This window comes from Leuciscus leuciscus (genome assembly GCF_965113295.1).
Source record: "Leuciscus leuciscus genome assembly, chromosome: 8".
NCBI classification, from domain to species: domain Eukaryota; kingdom Metazoa; phylum Chordata; class Actinopteri; order Cypriniformes; family Leuciscidae; genus Leuciscus; species Leuciscus leuciscus.
Genome location: NC_138732.1, coordinates 20,102,244 through 20,123,117, shown reverse-complemented (window position 1 = coordinate 20,123,117; position 20,874 = coordinate 20,102,244). Strand labels below are relative to the sequence as shown.

The 20,874-nt window shown below is 36.6% G+C and overlaps 2 protein-coding genes across 5 annotated transcripts in view; one reads left to right on the top strand and one right to left on the bottom strand.

Annotated features, from left to right (window-relative positions):
• zic6 (zic family member 6) overlaps positions 1-20,874 on the top strand; it is a 60,060-nt gene that overhangs the window by 17,058 nt on the left and 22,128 nt on the right. For 3 of the 4 annotated variants that reach the window (XR_014208150.1, XM_082177950.1, XM_082177949.1), the window contains exon 1: positions 18,955-20,115. The exons of the other annotated variant lie outside the window; for it this stretch is intronic. Coding sequence is in view for 2 of the 3 variants with exons in the window: in XM_082177950.1 (XP_082034076.1) it covers positions 19,155-20,115 (961 nt within the window). In the remaining variant the exon portion in view is untranslated. Of the gene's footprint in view, positions 1-18,954; positions 20,116-20,874 lie in introns of those variants that run through there. 4 annotated transcript variants of the gene reach the window in all.
• Positions 8,710-13,570, bottom strand: zic3 (zic family member 3 heterotaxy 1 (odd-paired homolog, Drosophila)). Its single transcript, XM_082177639.1, has 3 exons — positions 12,309-13,570; positions 11,235-11,398; positions 8,710-11,030 (listed from the first exon to the last, which is right to left on the bottom strand). Exons 1-3 carry the CDS (start codon positions 13,303-13,305, stop codon positions 10,848-10,850), a joined length of 1,344 nt encoding a protein of 447 aa, XP_082033765.1. The 5' UTR covers positions 13,306-13,570; the 3' UTR covers positions 8,710-10,847.

Here is a 20,874-nt window from a genome sequence, read left to right as displayed (position 1 = left end):
GCGATTAATTCATTTATTTGGGTCTTCAGGCTTTGCAGTAGTTTTCCTCACCTCTCGATCTATGCCGTTCGTTCATCCCGTGACATCCTCATAAACTATGCAGTCTGTGGTACTGGATACAGAATTGATTAGTTCACGTTTCAAGTCTATCGACTTCGGGTTCAAGTCATTTCTTTCAACACGTGACAGCCACATAAGCTGAGCTATGCAATCGGTACCGGATACAGAATTTATCAGTTTATCTCTTGGGTTCGAGTCGTTCAGTTTTATGTCACGTAACTGTGTGTTGTTATTAGACTATTTATATAATATATATCTTTATCAAAGTGATTTTTCCCATCATAGATAAAGTTTAAAGCATTACCAACTCTTTAGTACCACATTCATATGGAAAAGAACCATCATAACAGAAATTCGTATAAAATTAAAATTAAACGAATTATAAGGCTATGATTTTTACCACTCTCCGCGCCTCCCCTGGCATGCTCTGGCGCCCCCCTGGGGAGGCGCGCCCCACACTTTGAAAACCCCTGCTCTATAGGGAAAGGGGTGTCTTATTTTGAAAAATTGTTTTTTAATTGTTTTTTAAGTGCATATATAAAAAAAAGGTTCACACATAGATGAAAACTGTTTTTTGTTTTTGTTTTTTTTCTTCTGTAAACTTGTCTTTCAAAGATGATCATGGAGAAATGGCCTTTTAAACCCTTTCTGACATCCTGCCATCATCGCTATACCTCACAAATGGAAAAATGGTGTGTCCAACATATGCTGAAATGAAGCGCAGCTTAAATGACATTTAGCCTGTAAGTAAAAGCAACACTATCAAATTAACTGATAAATAACACTGTTCTGCGGCTCATGTTCATCCACTTCTTGTTTTCTTCAGTGATTCCGCTTGTTAATGGGATTGTTCATCCAAAAAAACAAAATTCTGTCATGATTACTCACCCTCATGTCGGTCCAAACCTGTAAGATTTTCGCTCATCTTCGGAACACAAAAGAAGATCTTTTAGATGAAATCTGAGAGCTTTCTGTCCCTCCATTGACAGTCTACACAACTACCACTTTCAAGCCACAGAAAGGTAGTAAAGACATCATTAAAGTAATCCATGTGACTCCAGTGGTTTAACCTCAATTTTATGAATCGACGCAAGTGCTTTGTGCAAAAAAAACACGCTCTTGTCATCTGCTCTCGCGTTAACACAACACGCATGCGTCGAGGTGCTCTCGTGAACATGCGTTTGAGTTTAATATTTTGTAAATAAAGTGATAAAACTATGGTTAAGGGATATAATATACTCATGTCGCTTCATAAAATTAAGTTTGAACCACTGGAGTAACATGTAGGCCTATTACCTTAATGATGTCTTTGCTACCTTTCTGGGACTTAAAAGTGATAGTTGCATAGCTGCAGAAATCTCTCAGACTCATCAAAAAGATCTTTATTTGTGTTCCGAAGATGAACGAAAGTCTTACAGGTTTGGAATGACATGAGGGTGAGTAATTAATGACATAATTTACATTTTTGGGTGAACTAACCCTTTAACAGCAGGTGTAATGACTAATTAGAGTGACTTATAAGTTAATTCAATACAGCACTGCTTGGATGTAACTTTTTCATAATTGAACACTGTTGATGTTGTCACAGTGCATGCCCAACTGAACTTTATTTATTCTTTTAAGGTTGGAACTAACATGGTGCATTACCTGAACAGTGAGACAAGCCCGGATCCACATGACTTGATGCTTGGGGACAAAGAGAACTCGCAAGTTTTTATCATATTCGGTGTGGAAGCAGTTGAACAGAAGACTTTATTTCAAGCAATGGATGTGTTTCAAAAATGTTTTACATCTATGACATGTCTTTCAAGACCTCTGCACCCATTTTGGGAATTTTTGTAGCATGCAAACTTTAATGTATCCGAAGGAGTTCCTGCCTCATAAATTTACTCAAACTAAATTTAGTGTTCCTTTTGAATTTGTGTGTGCTGTATGTATATATTTTATGTATTTGTACTCTATGTACATTTTTGTGTAGGTTTTGAATGTGTACTGTTTGTATATATTTGCATAGGTTTTGCATTTATTATGTTGTATGTACACTTGTGTATTTTGAATTTATGCACACAATTATGTATATTTACATTAAATGCTGGACTCCCCAATATATAGTTTAAAAATATATTTGTTGAAACATATGTATTGTTTTATACAAATAAACAATCTGTATTTGAAAACAATGTGGATTTTATTTATTAAAATAAGGTCATAAATAAAAAATCATATTTAACTCAACTGTTGGGTTATTTTAACCCAACTGGAGTTTAACCCAATGCATTGGGTTAAAATAACCCACAGTTGGGAAGGTGCTATACCACCCCATCGTTGGGTTATTTTTAACCCAACATTTTTAAGTGAGTACTTACTTTTACAAAAGTAAAAAAAGTTAGTCAAATTTTTAGTGTAAAAGGTAAATGAATTTAAAAAGAGCACCAAGCACAAAAATCTTTGTATAAACATAGGCTAGTTCTTTTTAATTTAGCAATTATAAAAATTTTCTGTGAATGCAGCATGAACATTAGCCCCCTTCTGAGCTATTATGCTGGCTGTCTGGTGTTGCAATTTTACACTTCACTGACTCTGATAACCAGTCCGAATGCCCCAGATTTCACCTTATTTAGGTGATGTACCAAAATCATTCAGGGCGCAGGCACATTTGGCAAAAGCAAACGCAGAATCGTTACTGCGATTATGACGGAATAACGCGTTTTATTGCACAAATAATAATAATAATAATAATAAAATAATCACATCTGTAAGCAAATTTTAGGCCTACACTACGAATTTCGTTGCATATTTTATTTAAATGGCTAGTGTTTTGGTTATTTTCTCCTTGAACTTATAGCTGACTTTGTGTGTAATATGTAGCTTTTGTTATAGCATGGAAAAACGGTTCTGGTATAAGTGGTTAAATATCATGCTGCAGAATTTACTTTTTTAAGACTTGAATTATGTCCGTTTTGAGCGATTTAATAGAAAATATAACATTACAATATATCAACTAATGTAAGTAAGACAAATATTAAAACGCCTGAATGTGAATGAACGTTCCCTTTGGCCATTTGTAAACTCCATGACGACTATTCCATCCTTACGTTTTCACTCACCAAAACAAGCACACGAGTTTTCTGAGACAGGGAAATTGCAGTAATCTGAGCTATAGTGCATGATTGAAGTTTCTTTGACATTCATTTCGAACGAGTCAAGGACTTGCCAAGTGAATTGTTAATAACTCTGTGCTCTGAATTTTCTTTTCGCGCGAATTACGGAGTTACGGACTGCCTGTGACATTTATGACAAACATTGACAAAGTAGGCTATGGCTTGACTTAAGAACTATTTAATTATACACAAAACATTGAATCTAATACATGCTCCTATACATAAAAATTACATTTAGCCTATGGAAATGTGTAGGCTATATGATCATTATTGTTGTTAGCGTCCACTTTGCATGGCTGTTTAATTGTTTGTTTTGTTAAACGCTTAAAATCGCATTATCTCTGAATTCAGCTGGCATATTTTTAGGTGCAGGCAATAGGGTTGATATTTGAGTCTTTCAGTAATAATAACGGTGGCATGCAGCCTATTTATAATTGCAATAACGATTATGTTGTTTTGCGCATTTATATCACATTAAAAATATATTAGAATATTCATGCAAAAATGGCCTTTTTTAAATATTGTGTTGAAAAAGCCATTAGTGTCTTCATCAGCCTCTAATATAAGGGTAGATAATGTTCCATGCGCTTGGAACTTGGAAATGAGCTGATTTTGAATTATACATAATTTGTCTTTCATACTCTTGATTTTATTGTGTCATGCAATAATTTACCCTTAAGAAAATGTGTGATGGTGAACTTGGATATTGTGATTGCAATTGTGTGGCACAACAGCAGCAAGGGTGTAAACATATTCACATGAACTGTCATATTTTTTTTATTTTTTTTTTATTTTTTTTAAGTGAGCAAAGACAAAGTATGTGATCCGTTTTCTGTAATGTCCCTCAAAATGGAAAGATGAAACCGGAAAAACAATTACACAGGAGATTGGCCCTGGGGTATTGAGAGGGGTTGGATTGACTCTAGTCTGGTGCACCTTTGGACCTTGCATTATCCTGGCATGAGGTCTCTTTGGCAATAGCCAAGCAATTTCCAACAGCACCTGGCCACCCACCCCCTGATAGCCTCTTTAGACACACACACACACACACACACACACACACACACACACACACACACACACACACACACACACACACACACACACACATTTTTGTCGGACAAAGAAAAAAATATGTGAATACACTATTTTAAAATAACCTTATGCAATAAATCATTACCTTAATGAGCTACAGTGTGAAATTATCAATCAATTACTGCTTGTACTTTATATGTCATGCAGGCTAGGCTATTATTATATCGACAGAGAGTAAAATCTGAAGAAAAAAAAGTTATGTGACTTGATCAATCAATTGGCATTTTCAGTCCATGTTTTGATTTAATGACTTTTAGAGTCAAGGATAGTCATATTATGTCAGCTGGAGCAGAACTGATACTTTCTGACCCAATGATTTTGCCTTTTGTATTTTGTTGCTTAAGTCTTTTTAATTTGGGCCTCCAAACTACCAACCACCTGCTCTCTCGCCCCCTGCAGTCCCTGACGCTTGTTTGCAAGTGTTAACTGATGCGATGATGGCACAGCTCAGGCCACCTTAACTCCCTTAGTCCATTAATTTGATAAGTGAGTCAGCATGATGACAAACCAGTGGACATAAACTTTTAATGATTATTGGAAATATCAAATTGTAATAATATGGCCATTGGTGATGTGAAATTCATTAATATACAAATTTCTAATGGTCCAACTGAACTGAACAATTAAGTTGACGGATAGATTGACGTGATTTCATGATTTTTCTCTCTAAAACAAATGAAGATCATTCCCTTGCATTTTATGTAAAACAGGCTTCTTTATTATTATATGATGATATTGGTCAATTCCGAGCTTATTGTTTAGGCTAATTTGGTTCCATGTGCCTTCACCATTTTTTTTTAATGATGAACATGTCTGCACGATAAGATAAATGGTATCAAACTGAAAGAATATTGTAACAAGGGATCGGGATACTGTCTCCAAACCCAGACATTAGGCTAATGCACCACCTTGGATTGCTTAATCCAAAAAAGAGAGAAAAAAATAAGAAAAAAAGGGCGTATGATAATTATCAAAGAATTGCGCTGAAACAATCTCCCTGGTCTCCTTCATAATTTATTTTATTTTTATTTATATATTTATTGTCTTATTGACAAACTTTGAAAGGAGGGTTTCCTTCAGTCAAAGACAGTGTGTGATGTTGCAAAGAACTATTGGAGACTCGCTCTTTTTAAGGTACAAATGGATTCGCAGCGTTCTTACGTAAACATCTACGTAAATTTTCAAATTTGCGAATAGTAGGCCAGGATAGTAGCCTACTTGGCTCTGGGAATACATCCTCACTTCTCTTTTATTTCTCACGTGCTTAGAATGACGTCTCAGTATAATAACTTCAAATCTCTGTGTGCTAACAATCCTGCTGCAAAGCGATAAGGGCCATAAGTTAAAATGTCCACTAACACAACAAAACAACAAAGAAATACCATGTTACAGGCTTGCTTCTAAAAAAAACAGCAGCTGACACTTGTTGGATTTTTAAAGTCGGCCTAACATAAAAATCCACCCCCTTTCCATTCCAGCAGGGATGTGAAGGGTAAATCAATTTAAACGCAAACTTTACGAAACATCAAGATAAATGATGGCTCCAGTTACCTTTCTTTAACATTACAATGGACTTGCAGCACATCCAAAGTAGATTTTGAAAGGGCACATCCTGGATTAACAGTCATATTGAGCACCTTTGCATATTCATCGCTTTTCCTGCAGGTGAATACGCATCGGTGGAACTCACTGAAAAGGATTAATTGACGTGCAAATTGTCTCTACCTTCCACAAAACTGTTGTATTGTTTGGTAAATATAGCGAATTAAAGACAAACACAGGCCAATTCACTTATTTTAAAGCGTATTTTACATAAGCTTTAGAGTTCGAAATTTTCACATCTACCATTTTTTTTCCCTGCAAATAAAAGTAGCCTATACAGTAAAAAGTAATTGATCACGATGTAAAAGTCCATACCTTTTTTTTATCTTACTCTGTAGCATATTGTTATACACACATATGTATACACACACACACACACACACACACACACACACACACACACACACACGCACACACACACACACACACACACACACACACACACACACACACACACACACACACACACACATATAGCCTGTGTGTGTATTTCTATCTATCTATCTATCTATCTATCTATCTATATATCTATATCTATATCTATATCTATATCTATATCTATCTATATATATATATATATATATATATATATATATATATATATATATATATATATATATATATAACACTTTTTCTTTTATTTGATCGGTTTGATCCTGAATTAATTTAGTAAGCGCCCATACCCTTGTGAGCCGCACCACCCTCACCCTCCTGTAAGTTTGTGTTGTAAGTTGTGTGTGTGTGTGTGTGTGTGTGTGTGTGTGTGTGTGTGTGTGTGTGTGTGTGTGTGTGTGTGTGTGTGTGTGTGTGTGTGTGTGTGTGTGTGTGTGTGTGTGTGTATATAATTATTATTAGCCTAATTATTTTTATTTTTTTTTACAATTTTTTAGTAGGCTACCTTGACTAAAAGCATCCCTTATACAGTTGTTTGATCGCAGTGTATTCAAGTCTGCATAAGAGGGCTGGTAGTGTGTGAGGCAATAATTTGCAATAAATTGTATGTGTTCCTTTACATTTAAAATTAAAGTTATGCGTGAGAAAACGAATAGGCTAGCACACGCAAACGTGCTGACTACACGCCATGTTCAAGGTAATTCATCTCATGAGTTTATTATGACCGCGCACTCAGTTGCGTGACAAAAAGCGTTTGGAACCGGCTCGTGTCGGTTTATCCTCTTAGACAGTGCCACCCGCTTAGCCAGCAAAGCTATGAGATTGAGTGTGGCTTCAGGGAGGACTAGGAAAGGACCTTAAATTAGTAGGCTACTATTAGCCGGAATGCGCTTGCAAATAAACACCTGAATACTTACTAAATTCTTATCTCAATGTGTTTAAAGTGATAAACAAGTGGTAGCCTATTTTATAACATTTTCTCTTAGATTACTTAAACCTAATTGATTTAACCAAAACCCTGCATTACATTTCTTATATCTGCTTGTGTAAAGCCAGCGTTTTATTTACAACAGATTCAGTGTTTTATTTACAACAGATTGTGTTTTACTCCGCTACTCTTCAAACTCATGCCACGTGACTACAGTGCCGACGTGTTTTCTAATCGTTTTCATACTTAATTAGAAAAAAAGCCATGCCATTCTTTAATCTGGTATTTTCCAAAGACCAAACATTCACTTATATTTTACTTACATTCACATTATACTTTTAGTTGTTCGCAACAGTTTTAAAATGAGACCGAACGAGTGCTTTCATTTAGTCAAGCTCTGATAGTGTGTCGGTGTGCCTCAGCAAAATAGCCGACGCCATGTTGTTACGTCACCACATATGTCAGATAGGCTCGAGCCGATGGCATGAGGAGAAGAATGTTGTCTGAAATAGAAGAATGTGCGCTTGCGCAGAAAATAGAAACGATTCAGTTTAAATGAATTTGGGAAAACTGTTTATGAAGATGGGGGTGGGTTTGAAATGAAGGTGGAGTCTATGGGGGTTGGGCTAAAATACTGCATACCAAGCCAGGAAGAAAAAAAGAGCCCGGCAGGTTCTGCAAAAAAATAATGGTTGCCTTTATAGGCTTTAAAGCGTAAACTTGAGTCAGTTTAAAAATATATTGCGTTCACTCCATATCCTTTAATTGATGCAGGTTTTTAAATACCAGGTTAAGTAGCTATATATTTTTTATATTTATATATTTATATAGGCTATGTGTAGGCTATATGTGTGTGGGTGTATACATTGCATATATATTTTTTAAAATACTTAATTAAATCATATAAAGTCCTATAGCCTACACTTTAAATTTTGCAGCAATGTCTGAGTTGATGCTATACTGTTTGGCTATATATTGAATACTTTGACTGAGATAATCATTAGGAGATAATCTGTATAATGCAGTGGAATAATAAAATTTACACTCTGCCACTGGTGCAATATTGTTTTTACCACAGCATTGTTTTTGAATGAATGTCTTCCAAGCCCAGCCTACATAATTGACAACGAGAGAATGGCTTAGCGTATCTCGGCAGAAAGTTTTGAAACAAACTTAGCAGCTTTCTTGCATGTTTACTATCCAAGGTCCTAACATATGTCCTAAGATAACCATGTGCTTAAAACTGTTGTTAGCAGCGTTAACGCTTTACAATTCTAAACTTTTTCGTCCCTCAAAGAAACAAGATGCTAAAATGGCGGCATGTTACTGTCAAGTTCAAGTGGGTTGCTGCTTCGTACATTTTGGAGTAAGGCGTAGGCTATGCTTTAAGTTCAAGGTTAGAATTAGAACAAGAGGAAAAATAGCAAAGAAATAAATGAAAAGGAAAAACTGACGTCCTCATTTGTGACATTTCAGGATTTGTTTTAATTCCAGTCAAAAACTTGTTCACATTTTGTCATAAATAGTTTGTTAAACAAACCAACAAACAATAACGCTACTTCGAAAGAAAGTACAAGATTTTGCTGAATTCTGAATAGGTATGTTGAAGTAACATCGTTTGCCTCGAAAATGGCACAGTGACACAGTTCATCAGTTAAACATGTGCTTTTCAGGAATAACTTGATGCGTGACCCATTTCCACGAGAAAATGTCACAGAATCACATTCAAGCTTCATTTGTACATTAGATCTGTCTAAGATCAGGGCTGAATATACATCGAAGGTGGCTGAAATAAATCTTTATTTATTTTAACTTAACGTATAGAAAATAGTATATAAAACATATATTCATTAAATTATTTAAATAAACGTATTCATATATCACCGTTACTTACGAGGTACTGCTTTTTTTAACGTTTGTTTACAAAAAGTAGTGCTGGTGGTTTGAAATCATGTTCATAAGCACAATATATGTATATGCATAATTTTAGTCTCTTAGAAATATGTAACAATGCAATGCTGTAACTCTTGGTGTCACTGAACAACATATTTCCCTTACTTTTCCACCTTAAAAAGTTCTAGTAATCTTAATACTAAATTTCATTCACACATACAGTTCCACATCTGGAAAAGTTATTCACATAAAACAAGTAAATGTGTAATCAAAGTTTTCTATATGTTATACCACAGTACTCATAACAAACAACACGCTATATTCACAGAAGAACTACATTTAAAACAATGCAAACTGACAGACAGAAAGTTTTATTTTGAGAATGTTGTGACAGATCATTGCTCCTCTTTGACACATTAAACACAGACTTGCATCCACAAAGACAGTTCTTGAACCATCGAAAATGGAATACTATACTGATTCAAATGGCTGTACCTTAAACCCAAGAATATAGGCTAATGTCTTTAACACTGTCACACGAGTTCAAAGTTGATGCATGAATGATAGCTATACTATTGCATTGTGTATCTGGTCAAAAAGTGTCGTGTCGATGAAAACACTGGTCAGTGGCCTCTCGAATTTGTAAGTGTTCCTTACAGAGATATAGTCTATACTCTGATGCTAAGAGTAAAGGGGGGAAAAATCAATAAGAACCAGAAAGTCTACTACCTCATATGGCTGATTCATCAGTGATTTAAAATAATAATAATAATAATAATAATAATAATAATCCCAATGTTTTTTTTCTCTCTATCTTTTTATTCCGGTCCTCACGTGAACTTAACGTTGGAAAATGCGTACTTGAAACTATAGATCATGTCATGTTATAATATTAATATAATTAATACTTTACGACCCAGATAAGACACATTTATTGGTTAAAAAAGATACAATCGTATCGTGGGAACTTTAGAACTGACTCCCTTTTTCATCGTTAAAACTGGTTATTGACTCAAAACTGTACAGTCTTGTTAGAAAACATTTCCATAAATATCATTTAAGATTCGGCTATTTCGCCGATAATTAAATTACAAATTGATAAATATGGCATCATGGATATGTATTTACATCATTATTAACAAAGGCAACGTTATATTCAAAGGTAACAATCGTAAGCTAATACCACATTCTCCACCTGAAAACTGACTTGGACAACAGATTTGACTCCATCAAACAAGGAAATACATTCACGAGTAGGCTATATACTTATTTATGATTTATTTTTTTGTTCAAGTTCAAGACAAAGACTTTGGCACGTTTCTTAAGACTGTCTGAAGTTTTAACAATCAAAGGTGATATGAGTGTCACCTTAATATAAAACACCGTGAAATATTCTTTCTTTGCCATTATTTTTTAAATATTTTTTTTTCTTCAGAAAATACATAAAATGAAAAATAAAATAATCATCTGAAATCTGAAAACTAAAGGAAAACCATTTATTCTTAGAAAGTGTTATTTTGTTATTTAATGCCTTGCTAGTTTTCTTCGAACTCGGAATAAAGTCAAATTTCGAATCCTGAGAATAGACGAGGCCTGTTGGCGAACTCTCATCTTTTCCTGTTGTTTCAATGCCATTTTGTACGCCATAGCGTAAATAGTTTTTTTAAAGGTTGCTTCAACCTTTTGGTCCACCTTTTGAGAGTCTGCTTGGAGCTTCAAACGTACCATTCGTTAAAATTAGGCGGTAGTCCATCGCTGTGTGCAGATGTATTTTGCACTGCAGACGTGGGTGTTTTTGTCGGGTCTTCAGTGTTCGCAGAAACCAGCACTGGCGGCGTGGACGACTCGTATCCAGAACTAGCAGCTGGAGACGACTCTGAGCCTTGTGATTCGTGTACCTTAAATTATAACGTCCATAGATGTATGACACACAGGCAATAACACACTTGTTTACATGGTACGGTTAAACATTATGATTTAAATGATTTCTGGTCTCTGTTAGGGGTTCCTAACCTTTTATTCTTCACAATAATCATAATAATAATAAACGATTTATTTGCATGATTTCTTTTTGGCTGCAAAATCAGAAAATTTCCCCTTACCTTCATATGTTTCCTGAGAGAGCTGGGGTGTGTATAGGACTTGTCACACACTTTGCAGATATATGGCTTGTCAGATGTGTGCACGTGCATGTGCTTTTTCCTGTCGCTGCTGTTCGCAAAGCGCCTGTCGCAGCCGTCGAACTCGCATTTAAATGGCTTCTCACCTGCAAGTGAGAGCAAACACTGGGGTTTTAGGGATATAACTTTTTTTCACAGAGCGGATGAGCACAACTTCAGTTATGTAATATGCCTTTCGAAATAATAGGCCATGGTGCGCTCACGCCAGATGGTTTAGTTACCCACATATCACGCTTTTTGAGAGTCCGTGCTGTTATCCTTTATTTTACTTTCCAAGCATCTTTAATCAACACGCAATGCATCGTCGTGTAAAGTGCATAGCAATTGCTTAATTTGAGCACACTTTTCTTATCTAGCTAGTTTACTATAGCCTACTAGACTGTTCAACAGCTTGCTTTACATTTCGAAAGGGGTCATTTTTTAGGCACAAATCCAGCTATCAGACTAAATTCACTTCTACCATTTCATACTTTCCCAGACCTCAAGTTCCCAGTAGCATTTTATTCATGCACCCACAATACACACATCCCCACAATTACTAACTTTACAGCCACAAGCATCAGGACAAATGAAAAGAGGACAGTCCATTCACAATTTCGCTCCACAACCACGCATGCAGCTTTACATCCTCAAAGAGTTGCAATGCATATACATTTGAACAAAAATATATTTTCCTCAATCGAAAAGATAACAGAAAATGAACATTTCTTAGTATATAGGGGTTATATGAGATCAGAATGAGTTTTTCTCCCCAAACATTTTACCAATGTATTTAATTCTAAAGTGTTGTTAAAGTAGCTAGTGGGAGTTTTTCCTCCATGTTAAACTTTATATTTAGTTTTAAATTAATGTAAAATAAAATGTACAATTGTATTGCCTAAATGTATGAAAGAACTGCAATTTATGTATAGCCTACATCATTAACATACACATAAACATTTGTTTTTCCCAAAACCAATAGACAATCAAAAAAGGGGGGAAATATGAATGCCTTACCTGTGTGAGTTCTTTTATGAATTTTAAGATTTTCTGATCTTGCAAAGATTTTCCCACAACCGGGGAACGGACAAGGGAACGGTTTCTCTCCAGTGTGCACTCGGATGTGGTTCACGAGTTTGTATTTGGCCTTAAATGATTTTCCCTCTCTCGGGCAGTCCTCCCAGAAGCAAATATGATTACTCTGTTCTGGGCCACCAACGTGTTCCATCGAAACATGTGTCACCATTTCATGCATTGTGCTGAAAGTTCTGTCACAAGTCTTTTTAGGTCTATTCATTTGATTCTCGTCTATCCACTTACAAGACATTTCCTGCTTAATAGGCTGCCGCATGTATCTAAAGAAGGCCCCCGGACCGTGGTGTGTGGGTACGTTCATCCCCATGTTCATGTTGATGGGATGGTTGTAGTTATGGAGCTGAGCGGTGCCGTAAGGGTCCGTACGAGGGCTCGCCACAGGTCGGTACGGATCTGGACGGCCAAAAATGTCCCCGCGTAAACCCAGGTGCATTTGGCTGTTTACAACATGTCCTCCTGGTGAAGTATGGCTCACGCTCTGGTCGTGAAGTCCAGGAAACAACAGATGTCCCGGGTTGTCCGAAATTCCGGGGGGGCCGTGTAGGCTCCCAGAAGCGGCAAAGATTCCATGCTGGGCACTCGGTGGTGCGGTTTCTCCGATGCCTGCGCCCCGGTTTCTGAACAGAAAGTCCCTGGTCGAATTGAATGCTCCGCCGGCATAAGAAGCAACTTGTCCTCCATGGTGGTGTCCGAGCGCGGCTGCGTATCCAGTAGCTTGTGGGGTGAACGCTGATGTCTGGCTTGAGGCGATATCGTGAGTAACGGGACTTATCTTGAAGGCAGCCGAGTGAGATGAATCTGCGAAGGGACTAAGCCCCAGCCCGGGGTCTCGGTTTCCCAACTCATGGTGTCTAGGCGTTCCGAACCCCCCTACTCCTAGTGACGGGAACTGAGGAGCGCTATCAAGGAGCATAGTCATTGGGCTCAATCGAGAAAAAGCAAGCGAAAAAGAAAAAAAAAAAAAAAAGTGAAAAACCCCAGGTTGGTGGAGTGAAGTGGGTAACGGTAAACTGAGCACAATTTCACGTAAGCTTGAATAAAGAAATCTTGAATTGAAAAACGAAATGATAATCCCGGGTCTCGGTAAACGGGAGGACAAACTCCCGTAACTGGGATCCGTGAGAAAGAGGATCAAACTTCCCCCCCTTTCCAGACGAATGATGTCCTTGGACTGATAAAGTCAATCACTCACTCCTTGCACATAAATGAGCTCGGGAGGCAGCTCTACGCTGTCCAATGAAAGGACAGCGCTTTCTTAGTCACGTGACGGATATGAAGGGCGATAATTGGCTGCCTGTTCGTTGATTGGCAAGGTTTAGAATTGAAAATGGCAGTTCGTTTCAGTGAGTAGATTTGATTGGTTGCTGTTGGCATGATTTGCAGGTAAAGGAACGGGACTTTATTTCGATTCAGGCAAAAAGGCTTGTTTATTTCCCGAGCTTGCATGTCAGCGGTACCCAAAGTTACATAAACTTTTAGGATTTGCTTGACCATTTTTCTCAAAATAAACTATTGCTGAATCTCTTTAAAAAGAAGACTTAAAATATAAGAAAAGTGAGAAAATCTATCTATCTATCTATCTATCTATCTATCTATCTATCTATCTATCTATCTCTATCTATCTATCTATCTATCTATCTATCTATCTATCTATCTATCTATCTATCTATCTATCTATCTATCTATCTATCTATCTATCTATCTATCTATCTATCTATCTATCTATCTATCTATCACATATGTAGGCTACATTTATGCATGCATAGAGTTCTGAATTTTTTGAAGCCGTAAGAGGTGAAAGCGTACCTACTAGCGTAGAACACAAGAATAAGAGAGATGGAAATATGGTGGAAAATATATTATCCCGAGGATTTTTTTTTTTTTTTTTTTTTTTTACGGCGCCAAAAATTCTTGCTATTGAGGAAGTTTCACAGGGTTGCTGGTGACTCGCTGCAGGACACATAAAATCTGATCAAGTTCAGAGACGCGTTGAGTGTTTCAAGCAGCGCTTTTTATACCTCCAAGCCATTTCACGTTCCCTCTCCCCTTCAATCTCTCCTCGGAAGGAGTTCCCTTTTATATTTTAGAGATTAAAAACAAAAATCTCTAAATCAGACCCACATTCTGGTCTAGTCCTCAGTTCTCACGCTTTCACTTTCTGCACATTTTCTACGATGGAAAAACGCGTATAGGCCTTGTCTAAGTCTAAGTTTTAAGGTGAGTAATTTATTTTTCAGTAGATGCATTATAAAAGTTTTGATCAGATCAGTTTCATGTTTTATTCAGGTAACATACATCGTGTAATATAAGACCTTACGTGTTTAGAAAAGAAAAAAAACATTACAATAAACTATTATTTTTCTAATAAATAGCCTACAAACGTAGTATAGCCTATGTTTAATGGTTCATTGACTTAATAGAATAGCATATGCATTTCGCTTTTGTCTCGCCAAAGAACTTTAGGCTACTATGCTTAGAAACACAAGTTTAAAGCAGATTGCTAGCAAAATAGATATCCAAGCTCTATCCCCCCCTCCTTTCTGCGATGTCTTGTTCTTTCCTCCTCTCTCTCTTACTCTCCATTTCGTACACGAGCACACATGTGAGTATTCTGCAGCGTCGGACAGATTTACGGCGGATTTTATTTTTTTTAAAGGTTTCATTGTCTGCAGTCAGATAGGCTACAGATTCTTTACTTTCCACTCTAGATGCAGGCCTATCTGTTTAAATGTGGACGCACTTAATATATTATGTGACATATTCATTTCCGGGCGGGGCTAGGATATAGCTAAGTTCTTAAGGACGTTCTTTGCTTTCTCTATGCACGGAATTGTTCAGTTACTTCACTTAACTTCTTTACGGCACTACAACTCTGATGCCAACCAAAAGGCAAATGAGGGCAAGATTCGCTTTTAACTCAAGGGGGCCTCGTGCGTTATTTTACTTTACACCACAGAAAATTAAAAGGACTTATAGGCCTATAATTGCATGGAACAGAGCTATATTGCGACCGATTAGCCTTTGAGTTAGTTAAATAATGTTTTGTCAAAATTATACCATAATTCTATATCCCCCGCCCCCTTGAGTAGATAGGCATTCGTATATATATATTTATTTATTTATTTTTAAGTTAGAGCAGAATTACCTGGAAACAACTTCACACTGAATTCTAATAGGTGGTTTTTCGGGCTAAACAATTATCAATCATAGAATCGTTAATAATTATTGATGTACTGCAATAGTTCATGTCCTGTTGATTAATGTTCCAGTTATCAATCTCACATTACATTTATTAAATGTAGCCTAATCAAATACACAAAATTAAACTATTGCAATAAAAATAAAAACGCAGACATTACTTACCTACCAATTCGTCATCCTTTCTTTTAGGGATATTTTTATTATTTTTGTGGTTTAAATGATTATTCTTCCCTTGAGACATTAGCTGTGTTTGCTCTTGCTGTGTGTTTTTGCGGACATGTTGCTTTATCTTTTTCCGTATCTGTTAAACATCCAAAAGTCTTTAGCCTGTTTTTTATGAGCTTTTTGGAGGAGTGGTTCTATTTATCTCAACACTTAATCAGTGCTGAGTAATGAGATAACCGTGGCACCTTCAATTAACATGTGTCTATATAAAATGTGCTAACTTTGTTTAGCATAAATGACAAGAAATTAAATTTGTCGAGGCGTTATGCATCTGCTTATTTGTAGGCTAAATGCAAACTACCGTTACCAGGATAGACTATTGTGCTATATGCCGAACCACAAAACTAAGGGGAAAAAAACTAAGTATTTTAGAGTCCTTGTGTGTGGTGCTTTTCTGCTTAAATCTCACTCAGTTTGTCTATTCTCCACTTGATTTGCCCATCTAAATTTACCGACATTTGACCCTGAACTTGTTAAGCTAAACACCTGCTATAAGTTCACTGCAATGAGGAATACTTTTTCTGTATTTCAAACCTATATATATATATATATATATATATATATATATATATATATATATATATATATATATATATATACATACATATCAGGGGCAATGTATGGCTTTATTGTAGTCTGGATATGGAAATGTTGGATGGAAATTAAAATAAGGCTACACTGTATTTATAATAACAAAGTAGACATAATGCATAAGGCCTAAAACAGGTATGCAAGGAAGAGAAGTGGTTTACATTTTTGCAAATGTACTTAAGGTAGGCTATATTTAGATGTGTAGAGCATATACAATTTTGTTTCAGTAATAAGCTCACCTCTCAATTGAGTTATCTGTAAGCCACGATGCTACCAACTATGGATGCATTGGATTGATATTAGACTGTTGACTATGTAGTGTGTGCACTGTGGGTATAGCAAAGACCAGTCTGTGACCTTTGTGAACTATAGATGTGTGTCATTTAGTGACCATTAGCCTGCTTGAATTGATAGTGCACAAACAAAGCTATTTTAGTGTCCAACTATCACCTTTCTCATCATTGATTTCTTCATTTATGCACCTCTCTCTCGTTCTCTCTCTCATTTACGTATTCTTGCACTCTTTTATTGGCAATCTTTAATTCTGAAAGTTCTATATGTAAGGAATATCTGTAAAAATGCCTTTTGTCTTTTAGTAATGAAGAAAAAAAGAAGAAAGATATGAATCAGGATACTAATCAGGAAGAGTTGCTGTGTTGTGAGAAGACTCTGTTTTGTTTCACAAAATAATATCTGTCACTGTTATGGTGGTGGATATCATGGTCATGGTCATTTATCTGAAAACTGCATTAGGACTCATTACAAAAGTAACAATTCTTGGCTTTTTTTGGTTTTCATTTTATTATTATGTTTGATTTGACTCTGTTAAGTGACAACGATGCTTTTTTGACTGTTAATAATGCCTTAATTTTGACTGTTGTGAATACAGTGACTGTAACCTCAGTAAATATTGTTGTCTTGTAATGTTTACTCTATCCAAGAACTTCATGTGTGGGAAGAATTATATCAGTAAATAACCCAAGCTTGTGCCCACTCAAAGGGAAGAGACAGTCTTCAGAAGTATATTAATTTCTTTTATTTTATTTTTTAAAAATGTTGTGATGTGAGCGATTATCTCAACATATAATCAAAGATTTTTATTTTTGAGATTCTAAAACTAAATTCACATAATTAAATTCTATACCTACATGTCAACATTTTGTGATGTTATTTAAACATGTTTGAATTGGCTCTTCTGACAGGTATTCAGTTTGATGTCCACACACTGATGCTGTGTCATTCTTTTTACAAAAGCAGTTTAGTTAAATATTTGTGGTGAGAATATACACCACAAACTTGTTTTCATTTTTGTCATTTTATATTGATAGGTGCAAAATAATTCAAAACAATTGAATACATTTCCTCCTAAATTGACACCAGATCATCTGGGTAAATGTTGAATGTGTGAAACTTTTTTTAAATCATTTTTGTAACCTAAAATGTCAGAAGTCTATTAACTCTTTCATATTCCATGGCCAAAAAACGTTATATTTAGTTATTATGCGATATTTAGGTATTATTTGACCCAGTATTTATTATTGTGGCCTAAAGCTTGTATTTTTAATCATATTTCCTTGCGTATTTTATATTTTATTAATATTCATTGATTTAACTATTAATTGATTTAATGTATCCATTCATTAAAAAAATATATAAAAGGATTCTGTTCATTTTATCACAGATAACTCCAGAAAAATATCCGATAAAAATGCACGCCTATGTAAATCCATAAAATGCATCTCTTCTTCACTAAAAAAACCTAAATAAATGAAACTAACCACCTACACATGGGGAAGGACACTTTACAATATGGGGTATTTTAAAATAAATTGTAATTTAATGTTTACATCTTTACATGAAAAATGTCAAAAAATCTAGATTCTGTCGCATTTAACTTAACCGAAGTAAGTGTAATATTTACCTGCAAGTAGAATTATAGACGCTCAACTGGCTTGTTACAATATGCTGTATATTTTTGGTCGTAAAAAAATAAATTGTGTCCACCAACAACACCAGTAGGCTACTATGGACCGAGTATCACCAACGTATATTCTACTAAATTAATGTTAAACCATAATATTGAACAGTAAATCAGACATTCACAGTTGAATGAGAGAAACATGTGGTTTGAAAGAGAATTTTGATTTGATTTCTTAACTCCTGTATTTCAATTCGATGCTGAAATAACACAGTTGCATAGCATTTGCAGTTCAGACGTTCTAATAATTCATACATACGTAATTTAAACATTTCGATATTTTAGCCAACAATAATCATTCGGAACTCTGGTGCATTTAAGTCACATATGAGCCAATATCTGGCAGTGCGCGAGCGGCACATATCAAAGCATTTTCACTGAGATATTTGAAAACGGAGTCGTGTGGTGAACGCCTGCGTGTCCCTTTTAAAACAAATCCAGGGACTGTCAATCATCGCGCATTCCGACCAATCCCAAAGCACCGTTTTTTAAAAGCTGGTTTGCCTGCTGTGCTTTTATATTGCAGTATGGCCTGGTTCGGAGCATTTTACTACCACGGTTATTGCCACAAATCAAGAGGGCAAAGTGAACGGCATGGGACTCACACCAATCTTAACGAACCTGGGTCCGATTCCTGCGTCTGAGAGGTTTACGGGCAATAACTGCACATGCAGATGATACAGCGGGGGAAATGGGGAAGAGTTTTGTTGGTAAATCGTAAACGTTAAAGGTTGGTTGATTTGCCAAACCCTCAGTCAAGCTTGCAACAAAACATGACAAGCCTGTCGCGGTTTAGTGGCTGCCCTCTTTCTTGCGTCAACCCTGGGGAGAGCAATACTGAACCCAGCATGGTGCTGCCACCTTTGGCAGAGGAGCACATGGGGCACCCCACTGGCAGTTCCTTAAAACTCTGCCCCTCGCAAAATTTGCGAGACTACCACGAGACGAGGGCCAGTGCATATGTTGACCACTCGGTTACCCATTTTCCAGACACTGGATACACCAGTCATCGCTTAGAACCCAGTCCTAGGGGCATTATCATTGGGACAAATCTGTCAGCAGCAGGCATGCCACCAGTAACTGATCAGCTGGCTCCGAGACCTAACCAACATGGCAATATTGGAAGGTACCGTGACCTCCACAGCTATAGGGATGGCAGGAGCCACGCGTTCTTCACCACGTATCAAGAGCAGGCCCATGGCTCGTCAGACGGAACCCGAGATCTCAGCAGCCAAATGATGTTGGGTCTTCCCGGAGATCTTCTCTCACGGACGCACCCGTATGGGCAGTCGGTCAATTGCCCCAGGGCCAACAGCCAGCAGTTAGTCACCCAGTTCTTGGAGTTCTATAAGCCACTGAATATGGCCATGCAACGAGGAGGGGGTGACGCCTTCCTCAGGTGCTCCAGGCAGAACCCGAAGCACGAGCTCGTGTGTAAGTGGAGTGACGGCCAAGAAGGCACTGGCAAGCCGCCCTGCGCCAGGAGTTTTGGGACCATGTATGAACTCGTCACCCATGTGACGATTGAGCATGTCGGAGGACCGGAGCACTCTGACTACGTTTGTCACTGGGAGAACTGCCCAAGAGACAGAAAGCCCTTCAAAGCCAAATACAAGCTCGTCAACCACGTCAGAGTGCACACTGGAGAAAAGCCCTTTCCCTGCCCTTTTCATGGATGTGAAAAAGTTTTTGCCAGATCCGAAAACCTCAAGATACACAAGAGAACGCATACAGGTTAGTTAAATAATAATAATAATATTAATAATAATAATGATAGTAATATAAAGATAGGCTTCAGACTTTTGGAATTGTTTCTAAATCTTTTTCAGAGTGTTTTACTTAACATTGTTACAACACAATTTTTTTTTAATTAAGAATTGCCAGGACAGAATAAATAAATTGATTATTTGATCCCATAGTAACGTTATAAAATATTCACCGGTATAGTTTTAAAATTATGTTTTGCTGTACATATACACGGATTTTGACACTGTGGTCCATCATGTTTAAATTATTTTCTAAATGTTTCGGCATAAAAGTGATTGTAGATTATTTGTACACTATAGAATTTCATTAATTTTCTGCAACACTTAAAATTGAGCGGCGATTAAAGCATTTATTCATATCAAATGTAGCCCGATTGTTTGTTCTAACGTTTGCTGTTCGTGTTAGTGGAAACATTTTTGATTTCGTTTTTAGAAACCGTGCTGGTGAAAATCAATCCACAGGCCAGTTGTTTGGGTGCCTCTCATTCATGCAGTGAAAATAAAGAAATAAATTCCAGGGCACCGGAGAGCTGTGACGTAGCATTTACGCAAGGCGCAGCTGAATTCTCTGCTATGGTAGAGAGTGCACCCGCTCGTGCTACGCACTGCAAGCTTTGAGACCACTACACTTGAAACTGACGTCACAGTAATCCTTAGAATATTACGATCAATATAAATGTCCCCAATATTGTTTTTCTTTTATATATTATTTTTTATTTAACCATAA

Coding starts and splice junctions, on each gene's coding strand:
- zic3 (XM_082177639.1), bottom strand. CDS start 13,305: ATGACTATGCTCCTTGATAGCGCTCCTCAGTTCCCGTCACTAGGAGTA. Junction 11,399..12,308: donor TCATAAAAGAACTCACACAG/GTAAGGCATTCA, acceptor TCTCACTTGCAG/GTGAGAAGCCATTTAAATGC. Junction 11,031..11,234: donor CTCTCAGGAAACATATGAAG/GTAAGGGGAAAT, acceptor TTATAATTTAAG/GTACACGAATCACAAGGCTC.